The 22419-nt window shown below is 43.0% G+C and overlaps 2 protein-coding genes across 3 annotated transcripts in view; one reads left to right on the top strand and one right to left on the bottom strand.

The window, feature by feature from the left end:
• Window positions 1–5473, bottom strand: part of FAM227A (family with sequence similarity 227 member A) — a 63702-nt gene extending 58229 nt beyond the window's left edge. Inside the window, exons 1-2 of the mRNA XM_063076324.1 lie at window positions 5332–5473; window positions 3130–3212 (exon numbers count right to left, since the gene is read on the bottom strand). Of these exons, the coding sequence (XP_062932394.1) occupies window positions 3130–3212; window positions 5332–5473 (225 nt within the window). The remainder of the gene's footprint in view (window positions 1–3129; window positions 3213–5331) is intronic.
• A 4038-nt stretch (window positions 5474–9511) lies between these two features.
• Window positions 9512–21534, top strand: CBY1 (chibby 1, beta catenin antagonist). 2 transcript variants are annotated; one of them, XM_063075385.1, is made up of 5 exons: window positions 9512–9592; window positions 14314–14429; window positions 17250–17355; window positions 17440–17558; window positions 18759–21534. In XM_063075385.1, the coding sequence occupies exons 2-5, from the start codon at window positions 14352–14354 to the stop codon at window positions 18837–18839; spliced, it is 384 nt and encodes a 127-aa protein (XP_062931455.1). In that variant the 5' UTR covers window positions 9512–9592; window positions 14314–14351; the 3' UTR covers window positions 18840–21534. The 2 variants fall into 2 exon arrangements, with proteins under 2 accessions (XP_062931455.1, XP_062931456.1); XM_063075386.1 differs by having other exon boundaries at window positions 9561–9716.
• The last annotated feature ends 885 nt before the right edge of the window (window positions 21535–22419 follow it).

Raw genomic sequence — 22419 nt, 5'->3', positions numbered from 1 at the left:
CTTTTTACCTATATACTCATAGATAGTTTGAATATTTCAGAATAAGCATGAATTACCTTACTATATAAATTTCTAAAAATAAAGCAGCAAGAGCTGACCTAACCCCAGAAGTCAGTACGGGAAAAGCTGGGTGAGAGGGAGGATTAAAACTGTGGAGGCAAATCATGAGATCAGGATCCTGTGATCAGAAGAACTGGGTAGAAAGCAAGATGCCAGGTGGGAAGGGGTGAGAGGTTTAGGTCTCACCTTTAGTGAATTGACAGGTAGTAAAGGAGCAAAAGAAGCAGAAGGAAGTGAAGGGAGAGGAGAAATAGGAGGCGGAGAGCCAGGAAAGCAGGGTGGACTGAAGATCTGCCCGAGGGGAACTCACAGAGAAGGCCTTGCTCTCAATCTACAGAACTTCACTGCCAAGAAATGACTTGGGTTTTCATCCAGTGTGAGTCTCTCTCATTGTGTTTGGAGACATAGATGTCACAAATGAGTGAAGCAGGCCAAATGTAAGACTGTAATGTCAATTAACACTTTGCCTCCAGGTCAGGAACACTAGGGAGTAGGGGGGACTGTGGTGAACTGGAGAACTCATGTCCTGATAAAGTGAGCCACTGCTCTTCTGCTCCAGCTGATGACTGCCATGTGGAAATGCAAACCCTGAATGCAGACAGCTTGGGCCATCTGGTGCAGACCAACAAAAACACATGGGAAGCCTGGACTTGGCCCACAGACTGCCAGTGAGGGACCTCTGGTATAGCTGACAAACCTGCAGGTTAGACAGTGGACTTGCCCACAGCACATAAGATCCCCCAGAGAGAAAATCCTCCTCCTCAGAGCCACCATGTTTGGGAGCAAGGCAGGTGAGGTCACAGAGCTGTACGGACCTGTCTAGTCTGAGGAGCAGGTCCTTAGCAGTGACTCGTTGGTTGGTTGACATTGCTTTGTTGCTCTCATTTTCAAATCTCCATATATCCATATCTTGGAGACTTTTATGCTTCAGATTTCTTAAATGCAGTTAAAAATAAAAATCAAATACACACTGCTGCCAAAACCCAGGAAAGCCAAAAAGACACAGATGACTCATGCCAGCATTCTTCCATCTAGTAGGAGCCGTGCTACACAACTGCCACTTGCTTCACCTTCACAACTCCTGCCTCCTGACAAGCTGTGTGTGTGTGTGTGTGTGTGTGTGTGTGTGTTGGAGACTTATTGGACAGTTCGTTTTACATTTTTTTATAAAAGTGAATCAAAATTAACTTTCAGACTTCTGGTTTCTTGTCTGGCACATAAAGAGCTCAGAAGTCATTACTCAGTCCTAACAAGTAAGAAGCTGAAAGAACTGAAAACTCAGTAACTCTTCTTAGATTTGTCAGAGAAGTGAGGTCACAGGGCAACCTGATGCCCCCAAACTGGCCGAAACAGAGAATCACAACTTAGAGAAGCAGAAACCTCAATGGGAACCAGTAGGAAAACCTAAATAGTCAATGATGAATTGCTGGAGGCTCAGTGTGGACAACTCTAAGAGTTAAAAACTCCTGGGGTCACAAAAATTAACTCAAAATGGATCATGATCCTAAATGTAAAATGCAAAACTATAAATCCCCTAGAAGATAACACAGGAGAAAAGCTAGATGACCTTGGGTTTTGGTGATGATTTTTTAGATACAACACCAAAGGCACAACCCATGACAGAAGGAACTGATAAGCTAAATTTCATTAAAATTAAAAATTTCTGCGAGGGCCAGCCCGTGGCTCACTCGGGAGAGTGTGGTGCTGAGAACACCAAGGCCCCAAGTTCGGATCCTATGTAGGGATGGCCGGTTAGCTCACTGGTTGAGCGTGGTGCTGACAACACCAAGTCAAGGGTTAAGATCCCCTTACCGTTCATCTTTTGAAAAAAAAAAAAAAAATTCTATCTGCGAAAGACAATGTCAAGAGAATGAAGTGACAAGCCACAGACTGGGAGAAAGTATTTGCAAAAGCAATTGTCAGTGAAGCATGGTTATCCAAAATATGCAAAGAACCCTTAAAACTCAACAATAAGAAAACGAACAAGTTGATTAAAAACGGGCCAAAGAACTTAACAGACACCTCACCAAAGAAGATACACAGATGGCAAAAAAGTATATTAAAAAATGCTCCACATCATATGTCATCAGGGAAATGCAAATTAAACAACATTGAGATCCCACTACACACATATTAGAATGGCCAAAATCCAGAGCATTGACACCACCAATTGCTGGTGGGAAGGAAAAATGATACAGCAACTTTGGGAGGGAGTTTGGTGGTTTATTACACAACTAAACAGATTCTTACCATATGATCTAGCAATCACGCTCCTTAGTGTTTACCCAAATGAGATAAAAACTTATGTCCACATAAAAACCGGCACACAGATGTTTATAGCAGTTTTATTCATAATTGCCCAAACATGAAAGCAATCAAGATGCCCTTGAGTAGGTGAGTGGAGAAATAAACTGTGGTATATCTAGACAGTGGAATATTATTCACCACTAAAAAGAAATGAGCTATCAAGCCATGAAAAGACATGCAGGAAACAAATGCATACTACTGAGTGACAGAAGCCGATCTGAAAAGGCTACGTACTGTATGATTCCACCTAAATGACATTCTGGCAAAGGTAAAACTATGGCGATAATAAAAAGATCAGTGGTGGCGAAGGGCTAGTGGGTAGGAAGAGATGAACAGGCGGAATATAGGATTTTTAGGGCAGTGAGACTACTGTGTTTGATATTATGTTAGATACATGTTATTATGTATTTGTCCAAACTTATACAATGTACAACACCAAAAGTGGACCCTAATGTAAACTATGAGTGGTAATGATGTACCAATATAGGTTCATTGATTGCAGCAAACATACCACTGTGGTGCAGAATGCTGATGGTGGGGGAGGTGTGCATGTGCGGGGACGGGGGTTATATGGGAAAGCTCTGTAGTTTCCAGTCAATTTTTCTGTGAACTTAAAAAATGTATGTTCATTAATTTTTAAAAAATTAACTTTGAGACCTCAATTGTGAAAACATGCTTTCAAATGAATGGAGGGGCCCCCAGGGCACTATAGGGCCCTTCCTTCCCGGAAGCCTTGCCTTAGCTCTAGCACTCGTCACTCACCAGGCTGTTGGCCAACAGGGCGGTGCTCAGATCTATTTCAGCAATCTTTTGGTTCACCTCGTGCATAGAGCCAATAAGGCACGCTGGAGGGGTGAGTCTGCTAAGGAAACTGTCCGTGTGGTGCTCACACACGCAACAGGATGGAGCTAGCCTGGCTGGGAGACAGCCCTTTCTGTGCTGCCTCTCCACTTGATTATTTTCTTTGCAAACATTTACACTTCTTTATCTTGTTTTAAATGAGTTGCTCTACAAATTATAAATGAAATTTGACCATATTATAAACACTTTGGAACATATAAAAAGAAAAAAAAGAATCACCCATTATGCTGCCACCCTAACAATTCTGCTAGGGTTTGTGGAAATTCTGTTCCAGTATTTTTTTTACACACACACTTTTTTACATAATTATAATCTCAGTGTATGCCTGTTTTATTACTCTGACTTCTCTTCCACTCATTATTATGAGCATTTTATATATGGCTAAACAATCTTCATAATAATAATTTAAAATGACATCATACTAATCCATTTAGAGGCTGTACCTTAATACACTTAACTGTTCCTTGGCTATTGAGTATTCAAGTTGTTTATAATTTTTTTTTTTTTTTTTTTTTGGTGGCTGGCTGGTACTGTAAGATTTCATTTTTTTGTTTTGTTTTGTTTTTGGCAGCTGGCTGGTCTGGGGATCCAGACCCTGGACTTTGGTATTACAACACCATGCTCTAACCAATTGATCTAACCGGCCAGCCCAAGTTGTTTACAATTTCTTGCAATTATAAATAAATGCTGTGCGGGACATGGTCATGCAGAGAACTGCTTCCATATTTTAGAATATTTCTTTAAGAGAGAATTTCAGGTGAGAAATGACTGGGTCCAAGGGTATCTCAACCTTGTTTACCACTGTTGAAATCTGCTCAGTTCTATGGGCTCTCTTGTTACCCACTCAACTTTTGCATTTCTCTCTGTCTTAGCCTCAGGTGGTCTAGGATATATCCTTTCTAAAAGCTCCATAATCCTATCATTCCTCACTCTGTTCACGTAAAGCAGGTTCATTCTTATTTCCATTACCCTCAAGTGTTCTTACAAATCGGAGGGCACTTGAAAAATGAAGACACCAGGAAGGGACATGACAAATCATAGAAAGTGAAATGGATTAGTTAGGTTGAGATGAGTGTGAGATTAAGAAGGAAGAGGGGACATTGGAAAGAAGCCCAGCAAAGTGAGACCCTCCAGCAGATTCTGAGGGGTTCACACTTTGCCTCATCCCTAGAAGGGTTTCTGAGAGGTATGCAAGGTGAGGGGGTGCAGAGTGATACATGCAGTTTGGCCAGTGGCAGCATGACTTGAAGGTAAATGTGCTCTATAAGAGATGGAAGACCTGGAGTTATGTATAACCTGAGAAGGTTATTTGCCGGACAAGCTCTACGGTCCTCCAGAGGGGGCGTTCTGTGACCCTGGGATACAATTCAGGGTCAGAAGTAAGAAGAGGATCAACAAAGACAGGGCTGGGGAAGTAAGATGCAGGTAGAGCCGGCATGATGCCAGAAGGGCCCAGGTAGAAGGGCTCGCAGGTGAGAAGAGGTGAGGTCAACTGGAAAAAAACAAAAAAAAGTTTGGGCCGGCCTGTGGCTCACTCGGGAGAGTGCGGTGCTGATAACACCAAGGCCACGGGTTCGGATCCCTATATAGGGACGGCCAGTTAGCTCACTTGGGAGAGCGTGGTGCTGACAACACCATGTCAAGGGTTAAGATGCCCTTACCAGTCATCTTTTTTTAAAAAAAAAAGTCGGGTCTTAAGCTCACTTGTCTGAGGGCAGAGAGCTGGACCATGACGTCTTAGTCGTTATCTATAATATCTATAACTAGAATTCTTTGGAAGATAGAAGGAAAAGAAGGAGACAATGAAAGAAATAAGCTTTTTCTCTGTTCTTCCCCATTCTTTCAACAAATACTTTCAGCACTTCTTCCTTGTGGGATCTTTCTGATTATATTAGTACAAAGATTCAAGTCAAACAATCCTTCACAGCCTCAAATTCTTTTAGAGGATAGATAGGGCTTAAGTAAATGAAAAAAATCAAGAAATATAAGGAACAAGCTAATACGTAATGTGGAGTATGGACCTGAGCACTGATTACACCTCTGTGGCGTGACTCGAGTTAGGTGTATCTGGTCTGATTGTAGGCGACACCACCAGAAGGATACAGGGTGGATTGTCCTGTAACTCCTTCCTCACAGCATTCTCCATTGCAGTCCGAGTAACAGGTGAGACAGTCAGGTCTCCATCCACTTGTATCATTGGTAAGGCAGTGAGGTTGATGACGTCCATCATCCTGAAATAATCCATTGTCTAACTTCTTGCAAACTGACAAAACAAAAAGTTTCCACTCTTAAAAGCCTCTCATTTCCCACTCCAGTCTTGTTCTTTGTTCTATCAGCCTCCTAGAAATCACAAATAGCATAGAATCATATTAGAAAAAACAACAGGAAAAGACCAATCACACTCCCCAGTAAGCAGAGCTGATGGTGAGGTACATGTTCCCTGCTTTCATGGGGAATAAAGATGTTTGTCTGAGAAGCCCATTTTTTTCTTTACATTGCAGTAAGTGCAGCAGAGAAGCTATTCTTAACTGTGGATTTCACGGCATATATGCTCGCCTTTTCAACCTGCTGATGCCCACCTCTCCTCCCAACCCATAATGAAATTTATTCTAGTTTTAAAGATAAGAAGACTAGAGTGCTGAAAAGACCAAGGCTCCAGACTATCCAGTAAATCCGTTTTCAAACTAGATAGGAAGTCAAATCTCTTGGCCTCTCTGAGCTTCAACTGTAAAAGTAAGAGATTTGGATCAGGTGGCCTTAAGACACTTTTCAGCTCTCTGATGTTGTGATTCTTGGACACTGGGTCCATCTCCTCAGAATGAGCCTCCTGATCTATCTTCTTCTCCCCATCATGCACTCTATACACCTGAGCCATTAAACCTCTTCCTAGTCTTTGACCATATTATGCTCTTTGTGCCTCTATGCCTTTGCACACGCTGTTCCCTCTATTTGACTAGGTGATACATCTTTTGGAAAACATTCTCAAATTATTCCAGGCCATTAGTACCATGCCTTCTCTGTGAGGCCCAGGGTTCTGCTTTCATCTCTCTATTACAGAACTTGTAATATTGAACTGAAATGATTTGCTTCTACATCTTTCTCCATTAGGCAAATTACTCCTTAGGGATTAGGTTCATTCAATTTCTAATTCCTTTTAGACTCACTTACCACACTTCTTTCTAGTCCAAAAGAGGTTATCCATCTTGGGCTGTCCCAAGTCAGCTGGATTGCAGGAAATGCTGGCCCAGGCCCAGGTCAATACTATTTCCTCCCCACTGCTCCTAGCTTTTAGCCATACAGGCAAGGAGAAGGGGGTTAAGAGGAGGCAGGTGCATTTTAGGGATTCTCACTTTCCTCCCACCCAATATCCAGAATGACTGAAAAACTACGTATTCTCTGAGAAGGCAGGCATAGTGTTGTTACATTTCCTCCTGTGTAACGGAGACGAAAAAAGAATTACACGATTACTCAAAGCATTATGTATGTATTGAGAGGCCCGGAAGGACTGCACTTCAGTAATTTCCCCATTAGGAGGAGAAAGCTGAATGTGACAGCTCCAATTCAAAGTTAGCTTCTCCCTTTTATTGTAAAGACAAGGAAGTTTCACAAGAAAATTCAGTGATTTAATCATTACAAAGAACACAAGGATACGGGCAGAATTATGTCTAAGTACAGTTTTCACAAACAGAAACTAGTAAAATCAGTGAAATAAACAAAGTGACATTCCATAATGCAATTTTTAAAAGGTTTAGTCAATCCACCAACAAAATCTTGTTCTTAGCAAACACTATCTTTTCCTACAGCAATTTCCTTAGTATTTTTACACAACAATCAAGCAACTTTTCTTAACACACCAATCAGTAGGTTAACCTGCACCAAGGACATTTGTCCTTGAGCCACCAATTTTGCTGTGTTACAATTCTTTATCCACAACAGAGACTTTAGCCTCGGGAAAGTTTCCTGTCTTTTGCAAGCTTAACATTTCTATATGTAATTCTAAAAAGTTAGGTTATGCCTGAAACTACAGGGCTTTGGAAGCTAGGTCCTGTGAAATACATTTGTTTTATAAATGTTAGTATCCTCCACATAGGGTGACTCTGGCAAGAAGCCTCTTGCTTTAGCTTGGTGTTATTAGTCATGCCAAATGAGTAAAGGGAAAATTCAGTCCTCCTAATGGGAGACCTAAATAACAAGCCTCTTAAGAGAAATGTTTAAAATACACACTCTGTTCCCTTCTCTCTCTCTCTCTTTTTTGTTTCTAGAAGCTGACTGGTACAGGGATCTGAACCTTTGACCCTAGTGTGACCAGCATCATACTCTCCCAAGTAAGCTAACTGGCCAACCCCTTACACTCTGTTCCCTTCTGAATTTTTCATCATACAAGTTTAGGACAAGTACTCTGAGACATGAGAAGTTTTTTACTGTCATTACTTGGGGAGGAGATGAGAAGAAGGGGGAGAAAACTAGCTTCACTGAATATCTAAGCTCTGGCAAGCACTGTGCTTTGTGTTGGGGGCAAGGAGTGGAAGAATATTTCTTATTTCTCCTGCCTTCATGGAGCACATATTCTGGCAGTCAAGATTTGAGTGTCCCCTGTTTAAAGCGAACATGTTTTAGCACGTAAAGACAATTCCAACTTTGGAGTCAGACAGACTTCTGTTCAGCTTAATCTTTAGTCATTCAATGACCATGTACCGAGTACATACCATAAACCAGCAGTGTGCTCCTACTGGGGGCAGGATGGCGAGCTAAACCAGACTTAATCCCTGCCCTAATGGAGTTACATCTACTGAGGGAGACATGCAATAATCAAATAATTACATAAATAATTATGAATTATAATTCATGAAAAATCATGAATTATAATTATGTATAACTAAAACCACTGCTTGAAAGGGAGGTACAAAGCATTGTGAGATGACATAATAGTGTATTTTGACCTAGTCAAGGAGGTCAAGGTGCTGAAGGAAGAAAAGGAGTTAATTAGATAAAGGGGAGGGTAAATAGCATCCAAGCAGGAGGGAGCAAGGCTGGAAAGGTAGGAAGAGGCTAGGTCTCTGCTGTCCCTCACAGTAGCCACTTCGCACATGTGACAACTGAGCCCTTGGAATTTGGTTAGTGTGACTAAATAAGTGAAATTTTAATTTTAATTAATTAAATTAAAAAAACAAAGTAGTGTAAATTTTAAAATATTGGGTATATGTTGAAAGATAATATTTTGGACATACAGACTTTAATAAATCATTATTCGAATTAATTTCACCTGTTTTTTTGTTTGTTTTGTTTTTACTTTTAAAAATGTGGCTACCAGAAAATTCTAAATTACATGTGTGGCCCGTTTCATGTTTCTGTTGGACCGTTCTGGGCTAGGCCACACAGATTTTGGTTCTAGGACATGGAACTCTTCCTCTTTTAATGCAGCGTGGTGTAACTGGAAGAGAACTGCTTGGGGCCAGAGACCCTTGAGTCTTGTCCCTCATTGGATGGATGACCTGGTACATTCTCTAGGCAAGTAAACCATCCCTTGAATGCCTGAGTTTTTTCATTTATCAAATGGAACCAATAATACACGCTGTTAGGACTTTAGGAGATCTGGAGTTGGTTTCCAGTAGTTCTCCGCCCCGTGCTCACTGTGTAACCTTAAAGTAGTCCCTGGGTCTCGGTTTCCCTTGCATGTAGAAGACGACCAAGAGTCAGAGCGTGGGGAAGGGGCAGGCCTGCTCCGAGCCCGCGCGCTGCCGGAGGCGGGTCATCGTCCGTCTGTCCGTCTGCCTTACCCGAAAGCATCGGAGGAACTTGACGAACTCCGGCCCAGTTCCGCCACGGGTCTTTCAGGGGACCCCACAAAGTTCTGGATGGGCGCCCGACACCCGTTGCCCCCACATCCAGCAGGAAGGGCCCTTTGCTGTGTGGTTGGGGTGGAGGAAGAGGCGGGGGGCTGTCGGGGAGAGGCCCATGTTGCTACTATGAGTCCTGGCGTTCTCCAGGCAACCGAGGTGTCAGCGACGCGCCGTTACCAAGGTGACCGCGGCAGGCGGTCTGGGGACCAGACCAATGTGTTTGTGGGAAGGGCGAGTGTAGTTCCTCGTCCTAGCCTATGACGGGGGCATGTAAATGACTCCCAAAGACGGTCTGTCTGTATAACCTATTGAATACACCGAGGGGAGACCGCAAGAGCGTCTGGCGCCGCGCCGGGCACCCCCTCTTTCCCCGGTGGTAGAGTCCAGGGCGAGGCTGCGCATGCGCGCGGCGGGCGGGAGGCGGGAGGCGGCCGCTCGCGCTCGCGGCGGTTGATTGGGGCCCTGTCGGGGTCCTCTCAGGCGACCTCGGGCTGTGCTTGGACCCGGCTTCTGGGAAGCGTCAGGTACGTCTCCGAGCCCGGCATCGCCGGGCATCTCCAGGAGAGCGGCGACAGGAGGGCGCGGAGGCCGCGTTCCCCCCAGGCGCGTCGCCGCCGGACTCTGTTTCCTCGAGTGTAAATTGGGACGGTAAGTCCTCCCGTGAGTCAGCCGTGCAGGTGATTAAATGAGATCGTGCGTGCGAACGTTCACAACCGTTACTTGAGTGCCACACCCCTGATGGCCCCCATGTACCTGCAAGACATGTACTTGGCTGGCTCACTGGGGGACACGTATCCCTTTGAGAATGCGATGAAAGCCGAAGATTCCTCCATTACTGCCTTGATAGAATTAAGATAAAATAATGTATTTTATGGCCTGTTGCAAACCGTAGAGCTTGGCACAACGGTTAGTGATTAGTATCATTATCTGTAGATAACATTTACTTAATCTGCTTTTCAGGGTCGTTATGAGGATCAAATGCCACAGCTTCTTATAAATACTTAAGCACTATAACAACCTCTCAGCCGGGTACTATTATTATATCTGATTACAAATAAAGAAGGGAGCCCCAAGGAAGGTAAATGCTGGTATCTCCCTGGGGATGAGCAGCACGCTGATGGTTGGAAAGCAGGTGTTCTCCCTTAACTTCCTTTGTGCTGCGCCCTCTCTTCCAGGAAGTTTCTCTAGAAAGAAGGCTGTCTTGGACCAAGCGGGCAGCTTGTGCCTCCAGGTCCACACTCATGCCCCAGGACCTCGGGATCTCAGCCGATGTTGTTTGTGGATTATTAGCTCTGACTTAAAGGCAGCTAGTTCAGACTCTTCCTTTTCCTCATCTGTGTTATGTGGATGACAGTTCTCGGCTTAAGAGTTATGAGAATTAGTGAGGTTATGAGTGAGGTGCCCCAGTTAAAACCCTGAGAAATAAATCAATTTGGCCAGGGTTTAGCAAGCAACTGAGGTGCAGAGCCAGGCCTGGAACCTGGCCTGTTGTGTCCAGGTGATGTGTTCAGAGTGCTCTTAGCACAACTGAGGACTTTGGCAAGAACAACTAGGCTTATTTTTCCTTCTCCAGATGCATGGAGGGGTGGGAGCTGCTTCTTAACTGTTTTTTGTTTGTTTGTTTTATTCATAAGTAATACAGGAATATATTATTATTGTAATAATTCATTAAACCCAGAAGTATATTCTTTAATATAACTTTATGTTATATTGTACCATATGAAATCTATCTGACCATTTTTTAAACCTATATAAATACCAATTTTGTTCAAGTTAATGATCCTGTTCCCCTTCCCAGGTTTAACCACTATGAGCAGTTTGGTTTATCCTTCCAGATCTTTCTCTGTTTTTTTTATATACACACATGTGTTCTTGCTTTTATTTTCTTTTTTGACTTCTCTTATGGGATTATATTATATACATTGTGCTGCAACTTGCTTTCATAGTCTAAAAGTTTTGGACGTCTTTTCAGGTCAGTCCATATAGAGCTATCTCACTATCTTTAATTGGTGTTTGCTCTTCCGTTGTGAGAATGTGCCATGATTTATGTGGCTACACCAACCATTGATAGACATTTTGGATTGTTTCTTATTTTTCACTGTTATCAACACTAGAGAACGTTTGTGTGGGTATGTCCAAGCCTTCCTGTAGGATGAAATTTTAGAAGTAAATTTGCTGTCCAAAAAGTGTGCACATTTACAATTTTGCTGGGTTTTGCTTACTTACCCTTCAAAGAATTATAGCATCTTATGTTTCCACCAGCAGTAAATGAAAGTATCTTTTTAGTCACACCTCCACCAGCAGTGGGTATTTTTCATCTTTTTATTTTTTGCCAATATGATGAATGAAAATAATTTTCAAGTTATTAATACAAGGACAATTTGATGTACACCTTAGGTAACTGACCATGACTGTGTACCTTGGGAAAATTGATTATCTTCTCTGATCCCTAGTTTCTCATCTCTAATATGGATAGGAAAATACCTACCTCTCAGGGTTGCTGCAAAGAACGAAAGAAGTATGTGAAGTGCGCCCATATGGAAATGGATATCCACCATATCCATAGTGGATACACAGGAAGTGACATTAGTTAGTTTTTGTTACTAAGCACTTTTCTTCTTTAAGGTCTTTCTTCCTGGATTTTCCTCCTGTTTTGTTCTTGTTCTGCCCTCTACAGACATAAAATTAATGCTTTTGCCTCTTCTACCCTCTTTCTCTTCTCCAGCAGAAACAATGCCAGGGCCTTCCAATGTGTTTTGGATGGTGGCATAGCTTCGAACCCTCTCAGCATCTTGCTCCCAACCCTGTCTCTTCCACTACCAAGCTGGAAGCTTTCTGGTTTTTCCAAGACCTAAAGTATTGTGACCAGGCCCAAATGTCATCCCTTTTGTTGTGTCTACAATTGTTTTTAATTACAGACACACACCTACTAGTTAAACTGTCATGAGCATACACCCCCAAATACCTTTATTTTTGTTTATTTGAGTCATAGATACATATATTTCTGTATTATATAAAACTTCCAAAGAAGCTTCTAAACTTTATATCATTAATTCTAGTAAAATTAATTTCTACCTCAGTGAAAATGGCACAGAAATTTTTCTTCACATTTTCATTGGATACATGTCTTGCCAATTGTGATGGATTCATATTGTAAATTATCTTTTAATGATAGTTGATATAAAACCTTGTTTCAAATAGTCTTGAGAAGATCTTTTTGGCTAATTTCTTGTCAGATGTGATTAACTCATTACTACTTGTATCTCATAATGAGGTGAAGGAAGACTTCAGGAGTAGGAAAAGCGAGAGCTCTGCTGTTTTCTTTTTGCTCACCTGTGCTCTCATTGTTACTTTTAGTCTATGGTTTCTTAGAAGGATTCTTTTAAAACTACTTGTGTGTTATAAGTTAAAGTTGGGTAATGTATGGAAAAAAATGAACCCTAACCCCTGTATATGTCTCACACCATATACGAAATTAATTCCAGATAAATTGTCCTCTCAATTGTAAAAGGTAAAACAATAAAATTACCAGAAGTTAACATTTAAAAAAAAATCATCATTACCTTGGGGAAGGCAAAAGTTTCTTAAATAGGACACAAAACACTAATCATTAAATAAAAAATTATAAATTGGTTCATTAAAATTAAGAAATACTTTGATCAAAAGAAACCAATAAGAAAACAAAAAGGCAAGTCAGATTGGGAGAAGATATTTTTCAGTACTCTTATATGTATATACACACACACACAGACACACACACGCGCGCGCGCGCGCGCGCGCACACACACACACACACACACACACACACACACACACACACACAACAAAGGACTCATATCTAGAACCCTTACACATCACTAAGAAAATGACAGATAACCCAATGGAAAAATGGCAAAAGCTTTGAACAAACATGTCACAAAATAGAGTATCCATTTGTCCAGTGAGTATATGACAAGGTGCTCATTTTAGTTATTGGGGAAAAGCGAATAAAACAAGCAATGCAATACCACTGTGTACCTACCAGAATGAATAAAATGACAAAGACAGATAATGCCAAATGTTGACAAGCATCTCTTGCATACTTCAGGTAGCAGTATAAATTGGTACAGTCACCTTGGAAAACTACTTGGCAGTATCTATTAAAACTAAATATATGAATACTCCGTGCTCAACAATTCTACTCCTAAGTATAGAACCAGAAAGTGTATATATGTGTACAGAAATACATGTCCAAGCATATTCTTAACAGTATTTTTGATAGTAGTCAGAAACCGGAAACAGTCCAAACGTTTATTATCTATAGAATGGATAAATAAATTTTGATATGTCCATGCAGTAGAATATTATACAGCAATGCAAATGAACAGACTATAACTACACACAATAACATGGATAAATCTCACAAATGTGATGTTGAGTGTAAGAAACCAGATGCAAAGGAGGACAGTGTATGAGTCCATAGATATACAGTTGGTAGTTGAGGCTTGTAGGGTGCTGAAATGTTCTGCATGCTGATCTGGAGGGTGATTATATGTATGTATGTGTGCAGTGAAAACTCATGAAGACTTACACTTATTACTTGCAGGCTTTTCTGTATTTATGTTATTCTCAAAGAAAAAGTTTGCTTCTCTCCTCCTTCCCTCCCGAAAAACCTGGATGATGTCATTAAATCCAGTAACTGGGCCTATGTGAATTGTAGTAGGTCCTTGGGACACCTCACTTCCCATACAGGGCAGGTGACTTTCTGAAATACGGACCTAATGAGGGGCACTATTATCAGTCTGGAAGTTAAATGTAAGTATAGCTTCATTTCTTTACAATGGAGTATATGCAGAGGCTATTGCTCCAGGTGTGATTCTCACCAGTGTACAGGAATAAGTAGGCACTGCATTCCTTGCTGTAGCTGGTGATGCCAACTTGTGACAAACTTGCCTGTGATGAACATAAACTGTAGAACCACACAAATCTGGGTTCAAATATTAGCTCCCACTCAAGACCTTAGTCTTTCTAAACCTCTTCCGTAAAATGGGGAGAACAGGAGGAGCTAGTCAAAGAGTGGTTGTGAGAGTTAAATGAGATATTGCATGTAGAGGTCTCAACATAGTGACTGGCACATTGTGAGCATTCAACACATGGGAACTATTACCAGGATCGTTAAAAGCCCATGATAAAATATATGATATGAGGACAATGGCATAAGGTCACTGACCCAACTGTTTGTACCTCTGACTTTTTCTGACCCTAGGAGAAGGGAGCATCGGCCTTTTCTTCATCAGGCCAAAGATGCCTCTCTTTGGGAATACGTTCAGTCCAAAGAAGACGCCTCCCCGGAAGTCTGCTTCTCTCTCCAACTTGCATTCTGTGAGTGTCAGTACTGGAGTCAGCCCGGTGTGCAGTGTGACTGGAGTACTAAGTGTGTTCTCTGAGTGGGAAGTGTAGTCCTCCAGAGGCATTGTCTTAGGGGGGCATCCTTTTAATTCACATCGCTATGGCTGAAAACATTTTTGAACTCCTATTTGGGATTATTGTCAGAGCTTTTTCAAGAACAATCTCATTAGATTTTTGGCCTCAAAAAATATTATCCAATTTGACTTCCACTTTATTCCCAAGACTTGGCTAGGAATTTATTTTAGTCATGTTTAGGAATCAAATTCATTCTCAAAGGATGATGGTTTGCTACCATTAATAGAATTCAAAAGGATATGTCACAGCTCCTAAAACAGTTTCAAAAGAGATGTTCTAAGAAGGTTTGGAGCAATGGCAATAGCATTGAAATAAATGATAACTTTCCAAAGCAACTTTCTACCCACTTGAATGTGTAAGCTCTATGAGTTTAAAAAATTATATAACGTAAAGTCAGGCCACCTGGAAATCAGTTTCCATTACCAGCTATGAGATGCCTTCCCTCCAACACTGACACACAAATATACACAGACCCCATATGTGCAATCACCCTAATCTTTTCTGCTGAAGTCTTCCAAGCATCTGTGACCAGGTACTGTGTTCTTCATCTCCACCATAATCCTATCTGCCATTGTTGGCACTCACAGACCACGAGGTGATGTATCCTGGTTTCCCTGACCTTTTCCCATAGAGCTGGTTGTGCAGATTGGCCAGTCCTTCACAGAAAGTCAGTGGGATGGAGCAGCAAGGCTGTTAGGATTGAGCATTAACCCCAGCTTTCAGGTCTTTGAATCTGTTGTCTCCTGTTCCCAGTTAAAATCCTGGTGGAGGTGTCACTGTGGCCAAGGCTGGGCATTCTGTGAAGCAGGCCAGGCAGAGGCCCAGGAGCTCAGTTTCTGGTGCCCACAGGCCTTGAGGCTCTCTTTTCTTCCTGCCATGTGTCAAAGATGCACATGCACCTGGCAGTTTCTCTGGGCCATCCCCTGTCATAACCATACAGAGTGCAAGAGCGGCTGTATGCTTACGTAGCATCTCTATCTGACCATGATTTGAGGTCAGTCCATGTTACTGTATTTTACACATGCTGACAGGCAGTTGTAAGCTGTTTGTAAGTTTTATACGTTAGGTGTTTTCCAAAAAAGCTATGTATGCTGAAATTTGTAAATGGGATTATTTTATATCTACTGGACGCTTAATAGTTTAAGGAATCCTACTGTAAATTTTTAAAAAAGTGAAAAATCCTTTTTAAAACTTGGAGGGAAGGGCCGAGCCCGTGGCGCACTCGGGAGAGTGCGGAGCTGGGAGCGCAGCGACGCTCCCGCCGCGGGTTCGGATCCTATATAGGAATGGCCGGTGCACTCACTGGCTGAGTACCGGTCACGAAAAAGACAAAAAAAAAAAAAAAAAAATTAAAAATTAAAAATAAAAAATAAAACTTGGAGTGAAGAAACCTCCACGGTGCTTTGTAGGGTAACCGATAGATTTTATTCATTCCTGGTTATTATAGAATAATGTCCCAGATTTTGAGAGTGGCACATAAGGCCCTTTATGGCCTCACCCAGCTCTCCTTCCAGCCCTTGCCCTCTACATGCCTTATGCTGCAGGCACCCACACTTCACATGAGCCTCCTTTGTACATGTCACTCCCTCTGCCTAGAATGTTCTTCCCTAGCCATCAATTCAAGAGCTGTTAATTCACAACTTTCTATGTGTCAGGCATTCTTCTAGGCACTGGGTATAGAGAAGTGGGTTAAGGAGAGGAGAGGAGAAAAAACCAAATCTGTGCATTCTTGGAGCAAATATTTTAATGGGAAAGGGTATGGAAAATAAGTAAATTATATCAGATGATGATAAGTGCTATGGAGCAAACCAAAGCACAGGCCTGGGGTAGGAAGTGGCTGGGCAGTGGGAAAGGAGTTGTCATTTTAAATAGGATGCCCAAGGGGGCCGGCCCGTGGCTCACTCGGGAGAGTGTGGTGCTGAGAACACCAAGGCCCCGGGTTCGGATCCCATATACGGATGGCCGGTTCGCTCACTGGCTGAGCGTGGTGCTCACAACACCAAGTCAAGGGTTAAGATCCCCTTACTGGTCATCTTTTAAAAAAAAAAAAAAAAAAAAAAAAGGATGCCCAAGGAAGTCCTAACTGGGAAAAGGACATTTGAGCACATACCTGAAGGATTTCCCCATTGAGATGCACAGGTCTACCTGGCAGGGGTGAAAGTTCCTTGAGGACAGAGCTGGTTGTGTTCATCTCTGGATACCCAGTTCCTAGTCCTGACTCAGGTGGGTGAGCAGTTGTATAAATGAATATATAACTTGTACTGTCACACGTTAAAAAACTACTACTACTACTAATTGAGTGTTAGAATTTTATGCCTTTTCCATGACACATGTAGTTCCATATTAAGCAAATGATAACTTAGGGGCTTATCACATTTAAAAAGGATTTTTCACCTTATTAAAAATTTACAGTATGATTCTTTAAACTGTTAAGTGTCCAGTACATGTAAAATAACTCAGTTTACAAATTTCGTCATATATATCTTCTCCAGAAGACATCTAACGTATAAAGCAGTGCTTTCTCTCTTATAGTTTAAACATTTTTTATGTTGTGCGTTATTTTTGATTTTCTGAACTTTAAAAAACTTATGAAAAGTGCCAAGGAGGGATTAGAGAAAAGATATTGGTTGTTGGGGTTGTGGAGTCAGCAGAAGAGGAGTGGGGATAGGGTCATATTCTGCAGCCTCCCGAAGCCCTCACGCAGTGTCTCACCCACAGCTGGATCGCTCAACCCGGGAGGTGGAGCTGGGCCTTGACTACGGAACCCCCACTATGAATCTGGCGGGGCAAAGCCTGAAGTTTGAAAATGGCCAGTGGATAGCAGGTAGGCTGCATTTCCTGCCATTTGGTCGAACAGGAGTATAGAAGGAAACCCCCCTTCTCATGACTGGTTCTGTCCTTCCTCCAGAGACAGGCATCAGTGGAGGTGTGGACCGGAGGGAGGCTCAGCGCCTGCGCAGGCGGAACCAGCAGCTGGAGGAAGAGAACAACCTGCTGCGGCTGAAAGTGGACGTCCTGCTAGACATGGTGAGGCAGGTGGTGGGAGTGTGCTCCTTCTGGGGGGCTCCACCTCTCCTCAGTTAATGCAGCTGGTACCTGCTCAGCGCCAGTTTGCCCAGACACGTTGCTTTGTATCCAAAAACAAGAAAACGAATGAGACAGAATCCCTACCCTCCATTGCTAGAGGAGGAGGTGGACGATAATGTTAATTGCAGCGCCTGTGGTAAGGGCACCAGAGTTTGTACTGGGTCTGGCGTCAGCCTATGAGAGGTAGAAGTGAATTCTGTCAAGTCAGGAAAGCTTCACAAAGGAAGGGATGTTTGAGCTGAATGTTGAAGGATAATGGCAGGAATGCAGTTTGAAATGAAGGCATGTCAGGAAGAGGGAACAGTCTGCTCATGGCTTAGAGTGTCCACACCAAGGAGGCATTAATCAGTACTGAGCACAGGCCTGCCGGGAGGCACACACGGCACTAGCATTAGTTTCTTGTGGCTGTTGGGTCTAGAGGTGCATGTGAAGGTTGATTGAGAGGCAGGAGACATACGCTGTAGTGGTTACGAGCATGCCTTCTGGAGTGAAATGGCCTGGGTTATTTGCCCAGTTCCACCACTGGCCAACTGCTCTGTGACTTAGTTTCTTCAGCAATAAAATGGGCATAATAGGAGCATCTATCTCATAGTGAGTTGATACACTAGTAAGTACAAGTAAAGCACTTGGAATAGTACATTGCTTAGGAGGTGTAGCTCTTATTTCACAGTAAGCTGACCTCTGCTTTAAAGAGTTGATGTCTCAAGTGTCTGCCATCTTCTCTAAAGTCTATTAAATGATCCTGATGAGGAAAGGGGCATTCTTCCTCAAGCATTTCCCCCCTAATTGCCATGGTGTGAACGACAACTCAGAAGCTCCTCTAATCTCTTAGCATTAGAATCACCAATGTCTGTTTTTTTCATCCTCTGAGGCCTGCTGTTCTTCATGCAGGGAGTGCCATGCAATTGTAGGTGATCAAAAATGTTGACAGAGTGGACTGTGAATGTTTTTCAAGTACTTGTGGTGCTGGGTCTCAGGTGGTTACATTCTGCCTACTTACAAGGGGTTTCCTGTCGTGGAGGCCAGCGTTGCTAGAGAAATGCCAGGAGGCCTTTCCCCAGTGCACAGAGCCGGCCTTGCAAACCTGAAACATAGCCCAGAAATGTCTTTCTTTGTAACAGTCTGCTGCTTTGCTTTCAGCTTTCAGAGACCACTGCCGAATCCCACTTAATGGAGAAGGAATTGGATGAATTGAAGAGTGTCAGCCGGAGAAGAAAATGAAGACCCCAAAAGACATTTATTAGGAGAGTAGGGAGAAACCCACTGGTCAGGGGAGGAGGATGTGGCTAAGCAGTCCTTTTTTTTTTTTTTTTTTTTAGCCGAACTAGTGGATTAGGTCCTGGCAGGGAGTATCATGTAATGGGGCCAACAGGCACTGGCACTCTGGGGCCGGCAGTAGAAGGTGACGTGTAATGGAGGAAACCAAGATTTCAGGCCAGGGCAGCAACTAGGAAGTTACTCCAGATGTACCGCCAAGAGATGCTAGTCTGTAAGCCAGACGTCAGGGAGGTCTGGGGGCATGTAAGCCTTTGGGTGTTGTCCATACATGTAAGCATACAAGTGCACATGGCCCCAAATCATCCTATTAGACAGACACTGTTGGGAGAAGCAGCAACTGGAGTTTATCTTCTCATTCCCTTACATTGGTGTTGGGGACATGGCACCAGTTCTACAGAGCCCTGTTTTAGGGGCTCTTGAATGAGTTGCTTTTGGTTCTCTGCCCCTCAGGCCACTCTCTCTCTGCCTTGAAAGAATACTCATTCGCCAAATCGACAGCCTCCTCTGGCTTAGCTTCTCAGCAGCAAGCACCAGCCTTCTATGGCAACACTATATTTTTTGGTTTGTTCCTGTTTACACTACCTTTTTATTAAATACTGTTAAATAGTAACTCTGTCGCCAAAGTGACTGAAAAGAGAAGCATGATTTCCTCAAGAAGTAGATAGAGCCTGGAGTTTAAGCTCCTGTTGCTCCATCCAAAGACAGAATTTTAAGGTATGGGGAAATATCACCCTTGCAGGAGAGCATTCCAGTTTTCCTGCACATTGGCAAAGGCTGACACAAAACAGAAACAATCTCTCTCTGCTCAGATTCCCTTGTCCTGCTTTGGGGAGTTGGGACTGGCCCAGACCTGGCAGGGATCCAGTAGTTGCGATGGGAATTTGCACCTGAGTCAGTGTGGGCTGGACTTCTTTGGCTGGAGGAGAGAATCCAGCTCCCAAAGTCAAGTGGGAGGGCACTGAGAATGGGGGCATGGATCCCAGGGGTTTAGACTGGGGATGGCTATTATGGTTAGCAGTTTCTGAATGCCTGTTACATGCCTGGCACAGGCTCAGTACTTTGTACCTACTGTGTCTCATTTCCCCCTCAGCTCAGCCCTGTGAAGCAGGGACTGTCAGCATGCCATTTGCAGATAGGAAACATTCTGGAAGGTTCAGAAACAGGTCTAGGATCACATAACAGGAGTGTTGGAGCCTGTCTCGTTCCTGGTAAAAGAGAGGAGCTGGAGGGCTACCTCAAATGGAGGCTGCTGTTTATAGCCCATCCTTGCCAGCAGAGCACTCTATGGGGGGCTCGATAGAAGGAGAGCACAATTTGTAGCTCCAGCCCATGACCTAACTGCTGATATAGGAGAGAACGCTTAATACAGAAGAAATTGGAGAAGGATCCAAATATATGCAGGATCCAAATATATCTTCAGGTGCAGACACTAGGAGTAACTGGGTTTGCTTATGCCAAGGCCAGTGTCACTGGCAATCATTTATTGAGCACCCTCAATGCCGGAGGCCTGTTTCTAATTCTCATGACAGTTCTTCATGTTTGTTTTCATCATCCCCATTTTTTAGTTGAAGAAACCAGCCCAGCAAGGTGACACAGCTGGGAGGGATGGGGCCGGGACTGAAAGCTTGAGAATCACGTAGGGTATATATGGTATCACAGTGATGTGGACTCCCCCCGCCCGCCCCTCCAGCGCCTTAGTGGGCTGGAGCCAGGGACCCTAAACACCCTGTGGTATGTGAGGCAGTTCTGCAGTGAAGAAAAAGGACTTTTGAGTGAGCAGAGAAGCAAGCCCTTGGCAAGTGTGGAGCAGAGGAATGCTATGATCCAAGTGGTTTTTAAAAATCACTCTGGCTGCTCTGTGGTGAGCACAGACTTAAGGGGGCAGGAGTGGGACCAGGCAGGTCTCAGCAGAGGAGAAGAGGTCAGATTCTAGATGTGAGTTGAAGGTGCAGCCTACCAGTGTTTGCTGATAGATTTGGGGTGTGAGATAAGTCAAGGATAATCCTATTAATGAAAGTATCTAGGAGAAAAGGGGGAAAAATAACCCATATCCCACCACCCCAACCCCATTTCCTTCAGGGAGATGTTTTGTTTTTTTCCTTTGAGATATCCTATTCTTTCAAGATCTTACCATTTTTAATCAGATACATCCTTCAGGTTCTGGCTAAAATACCTCCTCAAGGCCTTTGTTAAACAAATCTACCACTTATGGGGTACCCATGTAAACAGTGCTGTCTTCTTGACATCTCTTGTAGTCACTACAACAATTTTGTGAATTTTTGTGCTGGACATTGGATTAGGGAAGGACTGTTGCTGAAGAGCTGAAATAGAAAGCTCTGTGGGCGTGAGAGAGTGAATGCAGGATTAGAGGCAATACTCAGAGGAAATCTTACAGTTTGAGTCCTAGCAAGGGGATCCATATGCACAATTGTACAGATACAGGCTAATGTGCATTTTCTGTTTTCTTGTTTTTTGTGGCTGGCCTGTATGGGGATCCGAACCTGTGACCTTGGTGTTACTAGCACCACACTCTCCCAAGTAAGCAAAACAGCCAGCCCCTTATGTGCATTTTTAAATGGGAGGGGCTTACAACTTTTATAAGAATCTCAAAAGATCCATTACCCCCTCCCCCCCCCATTAAGAACTACTGTATCACCAATTTCAAATTCTGATGGGACAGAAATAGGAAAGGTGGAGATCATGGACTTGAGAGATGGGGAGTGGAGGAACTAGGAACCCAGGGTTCTAGAACACCACTCCCCCATTGAATGGCAGAGTCGCCTTGGCTCCTGGCATGGGGCATCACCACTCACTTGCCAGTGCACCCTTTCTTGGCCCCTTGTCCATTGACATGACCTCTGGCCTGGCCTCAGTCTCACCATATACCATTGGTGCTGCTGAGCATTTCTGTGTGAAGGTTTCAGCCTTGCCACACTCCCCCAGCTTTCCTCCTACTACTCCCGACCTTTAAATGTCCCATTCCACCAGGTTGTGTCTTTCTTCTGTTCTTTCTCTGCCTTTTCTAGATCATCTCTACTTTCAAAGTTTTGAATACTCTGCATCGCTTAATTCCCAATATATATATATTTTTATCCCTGGGCAACTTTATAATTATTGAAAGAGTTCTTTTAGCCTTAAACATGGTTGTTATTGTTTTTAAATCATGTATTATTGCTCTTGTGAATATAAACATATTGCACTGTGAATTTCCACTTGGAGTCATTGATGTCTGTGCTTTCCATATATGATTGCCCTCTCTACCTCAACAGAGTTTGTCTTCTAGTATATCTTAAGAGAACCCATAAAAAAAAAAAAGGATGGCACTGGGCTCTTCAGCTTCCCTTGGATTTGTATAGAGCTAGCCTACTTTTAAAAAAAGTTTTAACACATGCAAAAAAGAGCATAATTTGTAAGTGTACAGCTTGATGAATTATCCAAAATGAACATACCCACGTGCACACCACATAGCTCAGGAAATAGAACCTTACAGAAGATGCTCTCCTGCCCCTTTCCAAATATTATC

The sequence above is a fragment of the Cynocephalus volans genome, chromosome 12 (assembly GCF_027409185.1).
Source record: "Cynocephalus volans isolate mCynVol1 chromosome 12, mCynVol1.pri, whole genome shotgun sequence".
Classification (NCBI taxonomy): Eukaryota; Metazoa; Chordata; class Mammalia; order Dermoptera; family Cynocephalidae; genus Cynocephalus; species Cynocephalus volans.
The sequence above is the reverse complement of the archived record's forward strand: the minus strand, read 5'-3'. Positions and strand labels throughout refer to the sequence as shown.